This window comes from Eumetopias jubatus, unplaced genomic scaffold (genome assembly GCF_037043125.1).
Source record: "Eumetopias jubatus isolate StellerSeaLion01/CBP00866 unplaced genomic scaffold, mEumJub1_p1.0 scaffold_10, whole genome shotgun sequence".
NCBI classification, from domain to species: Eukaryota; Metazoa; Chordata; class Mammalia; order Carnivora; family Otariidae; genus Eumetopias; species Eumetopias jubatus.
In genome coordinates, this window is record NW_028274816.1 from 21,421,713 (window position 1) to 21,437,724 (window position 16,012).

The 16,012-nt window shown below is 37.8% G+C and overlaps 1 protein-coding gene across 2 annotated transcripts in view; it reads left to right on the forward strand.

Annotated features, from left to right (window-relative positions):
• CBFB (core-binding factor subunit beta) overlaps positions 1 to 16,012 on the forward strand; it is a 55,875-nt gene that overhangs the window by 34,273 nt on the left and 5,590 nt on the right. Inside the window, exon 5 of one of the 2 annotated variants that reach the window (XM_028094707.2) lies at positions 6,321 to 6,447. In XM_028094707.2, the coding sequence (XP_027950508.1) occupies positions 6,321 to 6,447 (127 nt within the window). The remainder of the gene's footprint in view (positions 1 to 6,320; positions 6,448 to 16,012) is intronic. The other variant, XM_028094698.2, reaches the window with a different exon arrangement.

The following is a 16,012-nucleotide window of genomic DNA, read 5'->3' on the forward strand; positions in this document are numbered from 1 at the left end:
TTAACCCACAGTATCTTCCATACTTAGATTTTTCCAGGTCTTGTTTCCCCAGTCTATAAATTGAGCTTTATCACTACAAAGTTAGTACCATCTGTTGTGATAATAAACTAATATAATAATAGGTCTTACATAATGTAAAAATTTTAAAGCAGGGGACTCCAAACATTCAATCAGCAATGAGTACTTCTGTATAACCTTCCCTATCCCAGAATCATCTGTAAGATATGTAGAAGTTAGGAATAGGGGCTTTGTTGTCATATAATTGTGAATCCTAACCCCACTGCTTAAATCTGTTACGGACTGAATATTTGTGTTCCCCCAAATTCATATGTTAGAGCCTCAACCCCCAGTGTGACTGTACTTGGAGGGAGGTTAGTTAAGGTTAAATGAAGTCCTAAGAGTGGGGCCCTGATATGGTAGGATTAGTGTCCTGATAAGAGATACACAAGAGAGCTTGCTCATTCTCTTTCTCTGCTATATGAGGATGGTATTCACTAACAGACACTGAGGTACCTGGTACCTGGTAAGGTAAGAGATAAACAGTATGGTTACAATTCCATTTTAACTGAAGTTTGTAAGTATTTCAGCTGATGTATTTTCACCTGCATTGTGCTTTTGCCTTTGTTCAGAGTACTTTTCACCAAACGTTGACAAGGGTATGGAACAGTAGTTTGTGTGATGGTTATGTAAAATTGACACATTTGGAAAATTGACAATACATACTAAAACTGCAAATGACATATACCTGTGATCCAGCAGTTCTAGTCTAAGTCATGGTATACAAAGGGATTGAATAAGTATATTCATCCAGAGAAATGTACTGGGCATTTGTAGCAGCATTATAGCCAGAAACTGCAAACTGCTCAATTGCCAATTAACAGTAGGATGAATAAATTGCTCACTCACACAAAGAAATACAGTGATAATAAAAAACTACAGCTTGCACACCAGTATGGATGGGTTTCAAAAATATATTGATTGTATCCAAAAAGTACATGCTGTATGAATCCATTCATCTGAAAGTAAAGAAATGGGCAAAACTAATCAAGTGCTTTTAGAAATAAGGATAATGGCTTATCCCTGAGAGAGGAGGCTAGGTACTGGAATGGGGCAGAAGGATACTTGTGAGATGCTGTTAGTGTTCTGTTTCTTCCTATGGATTCTAGTTACATGGAAGGTTCAGTTTAGGACAGTGCTGCCCAGTAGAATTCAGGTATGAACCACATAATACAAGTTTTTCTAGAAGCCACATTAAAAAAATAAAAAGCAGTTATTTAATTTTTATATTATATTTTGTTTAACCCAGTATATCCAAAATATCATACTTGAACATAAAATGAATATAAACATTTACTGAGATGTTTCACATTTTTTTCTTTGTAACAAGTACCTGAAATCCAGTAAATTTCATTTACAGACTCCGACTAGCCACAATTTTCTTTTTTCTTTTTTTTAAGATTTATTTGTTTGAGAGAGAGAGAGCAAACAGGGAGGGGCAGAGGGAGAGAGTCATCGAGCAGAACCCCTGCTGAGTGAGGATGCCAATGTGGGACTCGATCTCGTGACCCTAGATCATGACCTGAGCCAAAACCAAGAGTCGGACACTCAACCTACTGAGACACCCAGGCATCCACAGACTAGCCACATTTCAAGTGTTCAGTAGTCACATGTGGCTAGTTGCTACCATACTGGACAGGAAAGCCTTAATATAAGTGTACACTTTTGTATATATAATATACTACAATAATAAAATGTTTTACAAGTTTGCCACAAATGAATATAATTCTGAATGTAATTGTAGAAGTAATTAACTCATGTTTGCTGATTATATTTTCATCATTCAATTTATTTTCTGTAATTTGTAAGGATAAAATTCAATGTCTTTATGCTTTTGGCTTTCAATAATTGTAACTCTAAAAGCTTAAAGATTTTTGGCACTTCGCCATTGGATACTTTAATCAGAGATTTCCAACTAATTTTGAACAAGGTGTAACTGAGGACTCATTTACCATAGAAAGGTCAGTGCCATTGTAGGACCTATATTGATTTCAGAGTAGTACTTCAAAGGCTCAGTTTTCTAAAATCCAAGGTATGGGTGTACTGTCCTGATGAATTTTTTATATTCAGCATCAGCTTTGTCACATTTTATAGTTCTGTTACTTTGTAGATACATAAATAGATTTCTAATTTATGCAACTATAACTTCTAAATGATTGGCAAACTATCTTTGAATACAGTTATGAATTACATGTGTCACATCTTGTTCCTCAGAAATTTCTATTTCATAGGTTTTTAAAGATTTTATTTATTTATTTGAGAGATTGCCGCTGTGCTTGAGGGTGGGGAAAGGGGCAGAGGGAGAGAAAGAGAATCCCAAGCCGACTCCTTGCTGAGCACGGAGCCCAGGCTCGATTCCAGGCGCACAACTGGGAGATCATGACCCAAGCCAAAACCAAGAGCCAGAGGCTCAACTGACTGAGCTACCCAGGCGCCCTTCTGTTTCATTGTTTTTAAAAATTCACTGAGAATGTTACTTTTTTTTTCTTTTTTTCTTCTTTTTAAGAGAGCACAGGTGAGCAGGGAAGGGCAGAGGGAGAGAGAATCAGAAGGAAGCTCCATGCTGGGCATGGAGCCTGACTTGGGGCTGGATCTCACAACCCTGTGGTCATGACCTGAGCTGAAATCAAGAGTCAGACACTTAACTGACTAAGCCAGTCAGGCGCCCTGGGAATGTTAATTTTTATACAGTGTGTGCTCCACCAGCATTTGTATTATCAATATAAGGGAATAATTTTATCTTCACTGTTGTACTTTTTAAATTAATTTGCTTTGGCAGTCACAAAAAAAGATGTTTCAGGGGCCTGGCTGGCTCAGTCATTGGAACACCTGACTCTTGATCTCGGGGTTGTGAGTTAGGGCCCCATGTTTGGTGTAGAGATTACTTAAAAATCTTAAAAAAGAAAAGTTTCACTTTTAATGTAATGACTTTTTAAAAGTTTAATTTTGGTTCTATGATCAAGTTAGAAAAATTAAACCATTATTTGAATTCACAGATTTTCTATTTGACATCCCTGATGACACTGAGGTAAAACTGATGTCCCTTAGCTGTCTGCAAGGTTTTTGTTAATGAAATCAGCATATAAACAGCTTTGCTTTTTATATGTGTATGATAATATGAATTGAATCACTTGTCATTTGTCAGTGAATTAAATCACTTGATTTAAATGAAGTTGTGTTTTGCAGAGTGATATTAAATGTACCGGTTGCAGCTGCTCATGTTAAATTGTCGCCTTTGAAGTATATGTTGATGCTTCTTCAGCAGTTTATTTCTTTTGGTTTTCATGTGATCAGTGATACCATTCTGGTCCTCACAGAGAATAGTAAATGTCGTTATTTTGTGCAAATTACGTGTTCCATCATCAACTTTCTTGGAAATGAATTTAATTCTTAATTTTTCATAAAACAGGCATTTCCAGTTTTTAAATTCATTGCTGCAGAAAGGTATTACCAAACCATAAAATAAATATAGTTGTAGATTTAGGCAATATAATAAAGACAAAATCACTGCAGCAAGAATGGTCAGAATATTCTATATATGCTCCATGACAGGACTGCAAAGTCTTTATTTGCCACATGGGTTTCACTACACCCACATTTTATGATGACCCCACCTGACTCCTTTGTGCAGATCGTGGTTAAGACCACAGTATAACAAGTAGCTGGCAGGGACGAGAGTGTTTACAGCTGCTCCCACTGCTATCTGAGACTGGATAGAATTAGTTGTCCCTAGCCATCTTGAGCATACTTTATGGGTGAGTGTATCGTTTTATCAGGAGTTGCCCTTTATGCTGCCCTTGAAGGGGGTAGGTGTTAGTTAAGGATAACGCTGGTCATTGCCAATCGTCTTTCAGATTAAAGTGCAAACTGTTCACATACATTTCACATCTTGCTAGAAAGGACCAAGACAGAAGCTGGAGTTAGAAAGCGGAGAGCTACCAAATCTCTCTTGGCTTATTTTACTACAATTATTAGTAATAATACTTTTTTCTTTTAATGAAATAAAAATCTGTGACCATTGCTAGAATACACATTAGTGGCTAATAACTTCCTTAGGGAATTAGATCACATTTCATGTTATATGCTCTTATTTCACCATGTAATATTCCTCTACGATACTGAATCACAGCTGACATTTATATATTGATTTTTTTGTAATTATTTGTTCATCGTCTGCCCGCCCCACTAGACCAGACTGTGAGGAGAAGCACCATTGTTCCCTCACATTGAATCCATGGCACCTTAGCACAGTGACTTGGACATAATAAAGACTCAAGCATTTGTAGAATGAATGAAAAAGTGAATGAATGTACAGGACAGGAGTAATCTGTTAGCAGTATATGTGCCCCAGTTGGTAGCTAACTAAACAACAGAAAGCCCTTGGGAGTTGGGAACAGTGTTCTTGTGCAGGTACCTCAAGCTTATATGGTATATTCTAAGGATACCGTAGGAACGTGTAATGATATTTAGTTAGATGTGTAAATTTGATATATCTGTAAATGCTTGTAAAATAATAGGTAGCACTTACTGAATGCTGTCCGTTAATATGCTTAAGCATGTTTTATATGTTACTTAATCTTTACAGCAGTCTTATAAAGTAGGTATTACTACTATGCCCATTTTACATTTGAGTTTACTGAAGCTTAGAGAAATGAAATGCCTTTCCCTCGGTCATAAAGCTGGTAAATGCATCAAAGGATAGAAATCCAGAAATCTAATTACACCTTTCAAAATTTTTTTAATATTTTATTTATTTATTTGGCAGAGCACAAGCAGGGAGAGCAGCAGCAGAGGTAGAGGGAGAAGCAGGCCCCCGCAGAGCAGGGAGCCCAATGCAGGGTTCTAAGGACCCTGGGATCATGACCTGAGCCGAAGGCAGCCACTTAACTGGCTGAGCCACCCAGGCGCCCCTACACCTTTCAGTTTTAAGTTATAGACATCTTGTCAGTGAAAATTTTAAGTATTAAACAGCCGTACTAATAGTGACAAATAAAACATGCATCACACAGAATACGACACCAAGCAGTATAGGCATAGTCCAGGTAGGTATAGCACTTAATTATATTACAGGGGTCCTGGGTCTTCTCATCTTCTGCTGTGCTATGCTCAGTGTGGGATTGCGTCCACATTATTATGTTTGCACAATGGCTGCTGTATCTCTGGGCATTGCATCAGCTCATAGGAAGGAGAAAAGCTGACATGTCTCTTAAATGACTTCTTAGAAGCCCCATTAGGTGACTTATGCTTCTGTCTGGTTAGAACTGAGTTACTGGTCACCCCTTGCTGCGGTGAAGCTAGGAAGTTGAATATTGGTGACTTTTTGGATATTTTTATCTTTTAGTTTCTTGAAGTGTACCATCGAAAAATCCTAGTATTGAAAAGTGTGTGACTGCAAAGGTTGAGCATCCTGTGCTGTAGACAATGAGGGAGCTTTTTTAAGTTGGGGGTATTGTGGTCAGATTGTGCCTCAGGCATGCTCTGATGGCTCTGGTAAATCGGGGATGACAGAATGGAAGCAGGGAGAGGCCGTGTAGGAGATCTTTGCAGTAATTTTAGTAAGAGATCTTAGAAGCCTGAACTAAGAAACTGTAGGAAATAAAAAGAGACTTTAAATTTCCAAGAATATTTAGGAGGTCAGATGGCTAGGACTTGGTGGTTGATAGGCTCTGCAGAGACGGGAGAATGAAGAGTCAAAGGTGGCTCAGACTTCTGGCAGAAATGAGTGAGTGGTGCCATGAATGGAAACTAAAGGGGGAATAAAGGAGATAGTTTAAATCGGTTGTCCCTCAGACACAGTGAGTTTGAGGTATCTGGATTTTCTTCATGTGCAGATCTTTATTAATTGGGAAAGGGTTAGGTAGATTTGTTACATGTTACAAATGTTTTTTCTTGATAATATCCCTTGGACTTTTATTTACTTCCTGTTGTTCAGCAGTTTCTCACATTTGTATAATCAATTCTGTTAATATTCTCTTTTATATTTCTGGCTTTCTTGTCCTGATTAGAGGGTCTGGCCCTCTGGGGCCTATTTGGTCTATAATTTGGTCTTACACCCAAATTATAGAAGTATATACCTCTGTGGTTTAAATATTGACTTGTACAGGATTTTATTTTGGTGACTAGGATGAGGTAAGGAAAGAGAAGAGCATTTTCAGTTGTTAGAATTACTCCGCTCTTCATTTCCTCCAAGAAACAAACACTGTCAAATTGTAAGTTTTTATTCTAAATCACAATTAAAATATCCTTTTCATGTATTCCAACAGCAGGAGGATGCATTAGCACAGCAGGCCTTTGAAGAGGCCCGGAGAAGGACGCGTGAATTTGAAGACAGAGACAGGTCTCATCGGGAGGAAATGGAGGTGAGAGTTTCACAGCTGCTGGCAGTAACTGGTTAGTACTTTCCCCCAACCTCTCAGGCTCTCTTTGTCATGTTTGTTGTGCATAATGTGTTTTATAAATAGTTTTATTTTGTCTTTGATTTGTCAAAAGTTATACTGCGTCTTTGTGTTTATTAAATGTAATTGCTCTAAAGAGACTTAGTCTTAATTTTAAGGTTGTACATGAATTCACTGTTTATTGGTCCTCATAAAAATCATTTACTGTCATGTATATATTCTCTTAATTCATTGATCCAAATATCTTCCCTCGTTTTTGTCTTATTTGTAAAAATTACTTTATGTTATCATAGAATACATATTTTTAGAACATTATTAAAACTCTTTGGAAATTATATTACTTTATATTTTTTAATGAATGTCTTGATTTTGTAACAGTGTAATGTTTGGCCATTTGTGTATTCTCTTTACTAGAGGAAAATTTAATATTTTCTTACTAAATGAAATTAACCTAAACCATTTTTTTTTACTTTTTATGGTACAGAGATAGAAATCCTCACAAAAGAAATATGTAGCTTAATTACTGTAAGGCTAACACCCTAATAACACCATCCAGATTTAAAAAAAAGTCAAACTTTGACAACTACCCCAGCAGCCCCCTTCATGTGGGCATCTAATTATGACCTTCTCCCTCCCCTTAAAAGTACTCATTACCTCAGTTTTTATAGTAATCATTTCCTTGTGTCTTTAGTTTGATTACCCATGCCTCCTTCAGTCTTCAACATTGAAGTTTAGTCTTACCCAGTGTTTAAATCTGATAAGACTTTTAATTGACATGGATTTTTTCTATATAAAATTGTACCCTGCTTTAAGCAGACTTTAATTAGATTAATATTTAAAGTGTATATACATTGTTCAAAACCCCAATTTCTACAAATTGTATACGCTAACAAAACAAAAATAATCAAGATCAGAACTAATGTGTTTGAAAAGAATATTGTTAAATGTTAATAAATGCTTCAAGTTTATAAGCTTAATTATCAACATGAGCATTTCACACAAGAAGAAATAGGAAAAAGCACACATTCATCTTTGATAATCAAAAGAAATGGAATTAAAATATAATTATACTACGTGAACTAAATAGAATAATTTCCAGGCATTAAAAAGAGTTCTGCAGATTGGTTGCATAACATCGTAAATGTACTTAATACTTAACACTACTGAACTGTGCACTTAGAAATGGTTAAGATGGTAATTTTTATGTTAAGTGTATTTTAACACATTAAAAATTTTTTTAATCGGTGTTACAGAAAATTTGTGGGTTTTCCATGCACAAAATTATTTGTACACTATTATTTAAATTAACACAAAAATGTGTGTGTGTGTACGGAGATATTGGTGAAGAGCCCAGACACTAGAGCCAGCCTGTGAGATCTGAATCTGGCTTTGCCACTTACTTTGTCACTTTGAACAAGTTATTTCATCTTTCTGTGGCTGAGTTTCCTCATTGATAAAATGAGGCTAATAATTGTGCCTATCGCATAAGGTCATTTTAAGGATTAAATAAGCAAATACATATGAAAGCACCTCTTGAGTATGTGGCTGAGTAGATGTCAGCTGCTATTATTAGTGTTATTGTGTGTGTGTGTGTGTGTGTGTATCCCTCTATGTGACAATATATATATTTTAGAATAAATGAAAAAAATCAAGCTATTTAGTGGTTAGTGTATAAAATAGAATTATCTTTTAATGATTGAGATTTCGCTTTGTCAGTGAGTGAATTAATCTAATAGACTGATAGCAACTATTGGTGGTGCCCCCGAGAATACAGTACTTTTTAGCTAGGAGAAGAGACAGGAGGAATATTATGCAATGCATTTGTAATTCTTTGAAGCTTTTCAATTCTTGTGATCAGACTTCCCATGACATTTTCTTTCAGAATGCTTGTATCTGTAGTAGTAAGAAGTTTTTAAACCTATACTGTGCATTTATCTTACACTTCTGAACCTTTTTGCTCATGCTGTTTCTCTGACTGATAATGTACCTTTCCACCCATTTGTTAAAACCCAGCTTGAACATTCAGTCAGTCCCTTCTCCAGCCTGCTTCACTGTTATTAGCCTTTCTACTTTGTAGTTTCCAGAGCACTTATTTCTGTTATTGTTCTTACAGAACAGTTATGTTGAAACAATTAAAAACATGTCTGTCCTTTATTGTAGATTCCCAGTGAGATGGGGCCCCTGATTTTTTAGTCCTCACATTACCCACCCCAGTGTTTTGTACATTGTCTAGTTGTCTAATGGAGATTTTCAGAAAACAGTTCTTATCCTGGCTCTCTGAAAACTAAAGTTACAGGGTAGACTAGAGGTTAAAGTAGAGTAATACATATTACTGGTCTCTGGAAAAGTTTTAAATGTTTGTAATTTGTTGGTTTATATTAAGTAATGAACCCCAACTATGTTGTGCTGGATTCTGCATTAGAGACTGGTAAATATATAGATGAAAATGCACAGGGGCACCTGGGTGGCTCAGTCAGTTAAACGTCTGACTCTTGATTTCAGGTCATGATCTCAGGTCATGATCTCAGGGTCCTGGGATAGAGCCCTGAGTCAGGCTCCCTGCTGGGCATGGAGCCTGCTTAAGATTCTCTCTTTCCTTCTCCCTCTGCCACCGCCCCCCCCACCACTCCCCCCACCCCGGCTGCTTGCTCTCACACTCTCTGTCTCTCTCTCTAAAAAAAGAAAAGAAGGAAGAAAGAAGAAAACGTATGGTTTCTGTCCTTGAGCAACTGTCAGACTTGAGGGAAGAGAGATACATAAACACATAATTGGAGACTACTTTACCAGCAGCCACACACAATGGAGGTTCAGAAGGGGAGCAGTGAACAGTGTAGAGGAATGAGTGCTTATGTCTGCCTCTGCCTGGGGAATTCACAGGAAAATACCCTTGCAGGGATTTGAAAGAAGAGTGGGAGTTTGCCCCAAGCTAGGCAAGGCATTCCGGGCAGAAAGAACAGTGTATGCAAAGGCATGAAGCAGTAAGAGATCTTGTCATGTCTGAGAACATGGTTGGTCAGTCTTTCTGGGAACAAGCCAACATGGCTTTAAATGAATATAAGAATTGCTTTATAAAAAGTGCTCTTTGGCTACATTACATTTGAAGAATAACTTTGTTAATTAATGGAACGATTACTAAGTTTTTGTATACGTTTTGCTTTAAATAAAATGGATTAGTTGACACCAAGAGTTGTCTTAAATGCTAACTTGGTTGTTCTTATAAATAATGCTACTTGAAAAACATTCTGGTGTGTGAATTTATATATATGTGTATGTGTTTATATTTGTGTATGAACAAAAGCATAGTCTGTTGATAGAGGTGTTAAATAATTTGTTGTTCAGGTAGATTGTTTTCCAGTGGGTTTTATGTCAGTGATTTGAGAGCATGGACTTTGTAGTCAGGCCTAGTTGAGATTCCTGCTTCATCACTTGCCAATCTCTCTTAAGCTTATTTTCTCATAGAAATTGTTGTGAGAATTAAATAGGAAAATGCTTGTAAAAGCACTTAGTATGGTGGTTGGCTGGTGTATGCCTACAGTAAATAATAGCTCTAAAGTACTTCTTTAGCACTAAAAGCTCTACCACAGTGCTGATTCCAGTTAATTGAATTATCCTTTTAGTTCTCTAAAGTGTTATCAGGGCACTTTCCCTGCATTATGACCTGGAGCATAGAAAAAATGGTTAGATTGTCATCAATGATTTAAGATTCCATAGTCCCTGAGGCAATAATTTAAAACATCAGTTCTTATAGAGAACTGTCATCTATAAAATTGGGCTGGAATCTGACTCCAGAGCTTGCACTGGCAGTCCCTTAGGAAGTTTTGGGTATGCATGTCTTTTGGTACTTTGTGCATGTATATTTTGCTTCCCTTTAAAAAAAAACATAATGGGGAGCCTGGGTGGCGCAGCTGGTTAAGTGACCAACTCTTGGTTTCGACTCAGATCGTGAACTTGGGGTTGTGAGGTTGAGCCCCACTTAAGCCTCCCTGCCCAGTCTGTTTGGGACTCTCTCCCTCTGCCCCCCTGCCACCACTGCGCTTTTTCTCCCTCAAAATAAATAAACCTTTAAAAATAAATAAATCCACAAGAAGTTCCTAATCTTATTTTCTTACAGTTTACCTTCTTTTTCCTTTAAAAGGGGAGAACATTAGGAAAAATTATTGTCGTTCCCCCCCCCATAATTCAGACATCTATATGGGACATTATGCCATATACTCTAACATTCTTATTATAGTTGAGGAACCTGAGACTCCGAGAAAAATTGACTTGCTCTCTTTCAAGTAGTTGGTTAATGGAAAGAAGAGTGAAGACTTAAACCAGTTTCCTAACCAAAAGGCCTCTACAAATACAGCCTAGCACTGGGAAATGAATGTCCACATCACCCATAAAGATGATTAAGTTGAAAAATAAAACCTGCCAGGAGAGGTTAGAAACCATTTTGCCTGGAAAAGAAAAAGCTGAGGCAAAAAAGAATAATAATGATTCCAGTGGGTGGTCCTGATGCCTGACTGGAGGCGAGGGCCGAGGAGCAGTGGTAACTCGTGGGTGGCAGTAACCCAGTAAATGGTCCTTGGAAGCTTGAGATGCTGGCAACTCAGCGGCTTAGGGATGTCCCACCCCTGTTTAGATAACCTCTAAGGCCTCTGGCCCCATGGTGCTAACCTCGTAGTGGTGGTGCTTGAGCATTTAATACATGTGTAAGGTTAAGGTTACTAAAGGTTTTGATTTGTACCAGTGTCTTTGAACCTGAAATAAGTTCTAAAACTCCCTGAGCGTGTGTCTATTTTACCATCTGTAAAATTTAGAAAGTTTTCAATCCATCATTTATGGTAGGAATTTAGCATTTTGTTTCTCTGATTTTCTGGAAAAAGGTATTTTACTAGTATGATATTTCTCTTTTTTCTTTTGAAATAATTCTTTTAATTTTAGGCAGAAAGACAATATGGAGACTCAAACAGGATGTTGGCAAGTACAACCTTTCATTTCCACGTCTACCTTAGTGACTAGGTAGTGTTGAATTCTTTCTAACAAAGAAAAATAAATACCATTTTTTTTATAGCTTCATTTTCACTCTCTGCAATAGGCTTATGGCCACACATTGCTTCAATTTTTTTATCTCTTATTTTTCATTGTTACGTTAATCACCATACATTACATCATTAGTTTTTGATGTAGTATTCCATGATTCATTGTGCATAACACCCAGTGCTCCATGCAGAACATGCCCTCTTTAATACCCATCACCAGGCTAACCCATCCTCCCACCCCCCTCCCCTCTAGAACCCTCAGTTTGTTTTTCAGAGTCCATCATCTCTCATGGTTCGTCTCCACCTCCGATTTACCCCCCTTCATTCTTCCCCTCCTGCTATCTTCTTCTTTTTTTTTTCTTAACATATATTGCATTATTTGTTTAGAGGTACAGATCTGTGATTCAACAGTCTTGCACAATTCACAGCGCTCACCATAGCACATACCCTCCCCAGTGTCTATCACCCAGCCACCCCATCCCTCCCACCCCCCCCGACTCCAGCAACCCTCAGTACATTGCTTCAATTAAATACTTAAGTCCATGTCATGAGACCACTTCCAAGGTTTTTGAGATTATCGAGCTGCTACCTTTCAGAGGCAATAGCAGCTTATTATTAATTTGGCAAGTGAAAAACTATAGTGAAATGAAGAAACTTTATTGTAGTAACCTTGTTGAAATACTGTTAAATCTTTGGTATACAACAAAATGGTCTGTAAAAGCTACATAACACTGTGTATAATATCTTTACCCTCTGGGTAGTTTTTAAAAAGGAGTACATGCACATATTTGTCTCTCTTTAGTAGGAAATGTAGGAAACTAACTGAAAACTGTGGAGGGGAATCTGGTATCTGGGGGCCACATGGGAGGGTGATTACTTTTCACTGTTTATCTTTTAGACCTTTTGAATTTTGTAGCCTGTATATCTGTTACCTCTTTAGAAAAGAAATAAAATTTTAGTGTTAACACAAAATGATGGAAGTAGAAGATTCTAGAACTTACTATCCGTATCTCTGGCATATAGGTTTTTTCTAAAAATGTGAAATCCTTCATTTGAAATTTTATAGAGAACCCCCGTGTATATGGTAGATAAAAGGGGTACTGCTCTGGGTGAAGCAGGGGTGGGAATTACTCTGATTTCCTTCTGTAGTCCCTGGGGTGTTTTCATGGAACCCAGTAGCTGACAATGTAACTTAAGAACCTTTGATGTAGTAAAATGACCATGAGGTTTGTAATAGATTGCTCTGGTTTTAAATCCTGTCTCTCCTATTTGTTGTCTTGTGACATTAGGAAAGTTACGTATCCTTGTGAGCCTCATCTGTAAAATCAGGGCTAGGGTCCTACCTCCCGGGTTGCTGCCAGCATAGTATCTGACTCTTAAATGGGCTCACTTCCTCTTTCTGTTCACTTTGGCTCACAATGTATCTGGAGTGGCAGTAAAAGCAGGCATATCCTAACTTCAGAATGTGAAAATCCAGAGATATTTTGCCAAGATATTTTATATTCTGGTATTGGTTGTTTTGTTTGTTTTTGGTTTGGTTTTTAATAACAGTAAAGGGTTTTTAATTTTTCTGGGTTCTGTTAGAAGTGGAGGTAGTGGTTACCCAGGGGGTGAGTAGTGACGAGGGAGAGGGGAGAGCACAAGGGGAACTTCCCAAGCTTGGGTAGTATTATATTGCTTGATCTGTGTGCTAGTTACATGGGTGTGTTCATTTAATAGGAAATTCATCAAGTTACATATTTATGATCTGTGCACTATCCTGTATTTTAATAAAAAATTAGACATTAAAAAAGAAAAAATAATCAAATTTCTTCTGAGAAGTGCCTGCCCATTGCTATTTGTTGCCACATAGTAGTGGCCAAGTGCCTTTTTACCTGGGATTCCTTCCCTGATTTGAAAATGTTGACGCATTACTGATGGCAGTTCTCTTCATCTGTGTAACTGTAATTCAAATGCCTTACTTTGGGATTTTCTGAAAAACTGAGGTTAATAAAGGACAGAATGAGTGCTGTGGTCATAAATGTATTGGAAAGATGCCTGTGTTATTGATAGCAGCTCATGAACGCTCCCTGTGTCTAGAGACTGTCTTCAGCTTGATTGGCCTCTTCACTTTCTAAAACTGTAACATTGTACTGTTGGCTCTTAATGCAGCCGCATGGTGACAGGGTGCTGAAAGAGATTTTCTCTGTCATTGTGTAGAAAATGCTTTCATCTGGTTAGTTTATAAAGTGTTAGCAAATAAATTCTTATCTTTAATGTCAGAGAATGGGTAAATAATTACTGCTTATTTTACTATAGGCAGTTTTAATACAATTCAGCAAATCATAGGAGAGTTTTAGGTGGAAACTTTTTGGAAATAAAACAGGCAAAAGGCTTTATGTGGTTTTTGTATTTGTGTTTTGTATGTTTTTGGAGCCTTCGATTCTGTGTGGTCCGAGAAAAAAACAATCTCAGCCACTATTTTAAATTCCCGCAGACTTCAGTTTTCAAATCACTTTAACTGTACCAACACTCATTTTTGTGTAAGGACAAATGAACATAAAAATCTGTCTATACTGGGCCTTCCTAACATGTCTTTTGGGTAAAGGCAATAGATGAGAGTGAAGGGGAATATAAACTCAGACTTAAGACTGAGAACCGGAAGAGAATTGATGAGGGAGGAAGAGGATACTAGATCTGCCCTCTCCCATACCAAGAAAGAGTGTCTTTGTGGGGTGCCTGGGGGGCTCAGTCGTTAGGCATCTGCCTTCGGCTCAGGTCATGACCCCGGGGTCCTGGGATCGAGCCCCATGTCATGCTCCCTGCTCAGCAGGAAAGTCTGCTTCTCCCTCTTCCTGTCCCTCTGCTCCTGTGCTCTCTTGCTCGCTCTCTCTCAAATAAGTAAAATCTTTTTTTAAAAGAAGTCTTTGTTCTCTATCATAGGAGATGCAAGCTTCATTAAAATTTATTTTGTCCTAACCTTGTTTTAGTTTGTAAAAATTACATCTTATTGACAGGATGCAGAGTTGTTGTTTTTTTTTAACATTTCAAATGTTCACACACACATATTGGGAGGTGAGGAGCAGCTTTGTTGTAATAATGACAGTGTGAGTACTTCTATATGCCAGGCAGTATACACTACAGTATTTGTTTCACATTTGGTTCTTAAAACACTGAGGCTGAAAGAGAATAAGAAACTTGTCTAAGATCACATAGCTGAAGTGGTAGAGCCATCCCAGTCTACATCTGGAAATGTAGATTATTTGCACTATCTTTTTTATTTTGAAATAACACTTTATATGTAAAGTTTTCCTGAAGTTGTATACTTTATAAGAACTATATTTTTTGACATGCCTGTTAGACCAGCTCTTGCAGTCTCCGTACCTGACAGGTGTTTATGATTGTCTGCTGACCTGGTTTTTACCTTTTTGCATTTGGAGAAAGGACACTCCCTTCTGTCATATTAGGACTTAAAATTTCTGCTTTGTGACTCCTCCAGCTTTAGCAGTTGTGACCAGCTAATGATGAAACCTTGGGGAATCACTTAACCTTCTTGGCTTCGGGCTCACAGTGTGTAAGATTAGAGTTGAGCTAAATCTCTTATGTACTTTGCCACTCTAAAATTCTGTTAATTCTGTACTCTGACATTTAGTCAAGCGTCAGACATAAAGTATAAGGACAGTGTTTGAACATAGTATATTATACTCAGTAAGTTGGAGCTATTTTTAAGTATTAGAACATTTTCTCGTGAAGAGTTTTCAACAGTTTGATAATCTTGATAACAAAAGAATGGAAATCAACCAAAAGAAGTTTTATTCATTTTCATTTGGGCATCCCTGCTCTTGGCTACTTCTGCACAGCCCTGACCAGGAGTGCCGGGTGACTGTTTTTGTCACTCTATTTTGGGCTCATCTCATGACTGCCTCCTCAAAACTGGATTTGCCATGTTTCTGGACAATAGTATATTGAAAGAAAGAAAGAAAACAGGAGCAACTGGTAGTAAGAGGTCTGTAGTAAAATGTCTAGATTAGGGGCACCTGGGTGGCTCAGTTTGTTGGGCATTTGCCCTCTGCTCAGGTCATGATCTCAGGGTCCTGGGATCGAGTCCCGCATCGGGCTCCTTGCTCAGTGGGGAGCCTGCTTCTCTCCCTCTGCCTGCCACTCCCCCTGCTTGTGCTCTCTCTCTGACAAATAAATATAATCTTTAAAATATATATATTTATAAAGAATTAATCTAGATATTTTTAAAAAGATTTTATTTATTTGAGAGAGAGAGCAAGACAGCACAAGCAGGGGGAGTGGCAGAGGGAGAGGGAGAAGCAGGCTCCCAGCTGAGCAGGGAGCCCAGATGTGGGGCTCGATCCTAGGATCCTGGGATCATGACCTGAGCTGAAGGCAGATGCTTACCGACTAAGCCACCCAGGCATCCCAAATTCTTTATAAATATTAAAAACAGATTTATATTCTGAACAGGCTTGTGGGTGTCTGCTTTATATTAAACCCCTATTCTGAAATAGCTGTTAATAAGTTAGAATCAAGGGCCCATGTGGATTGACA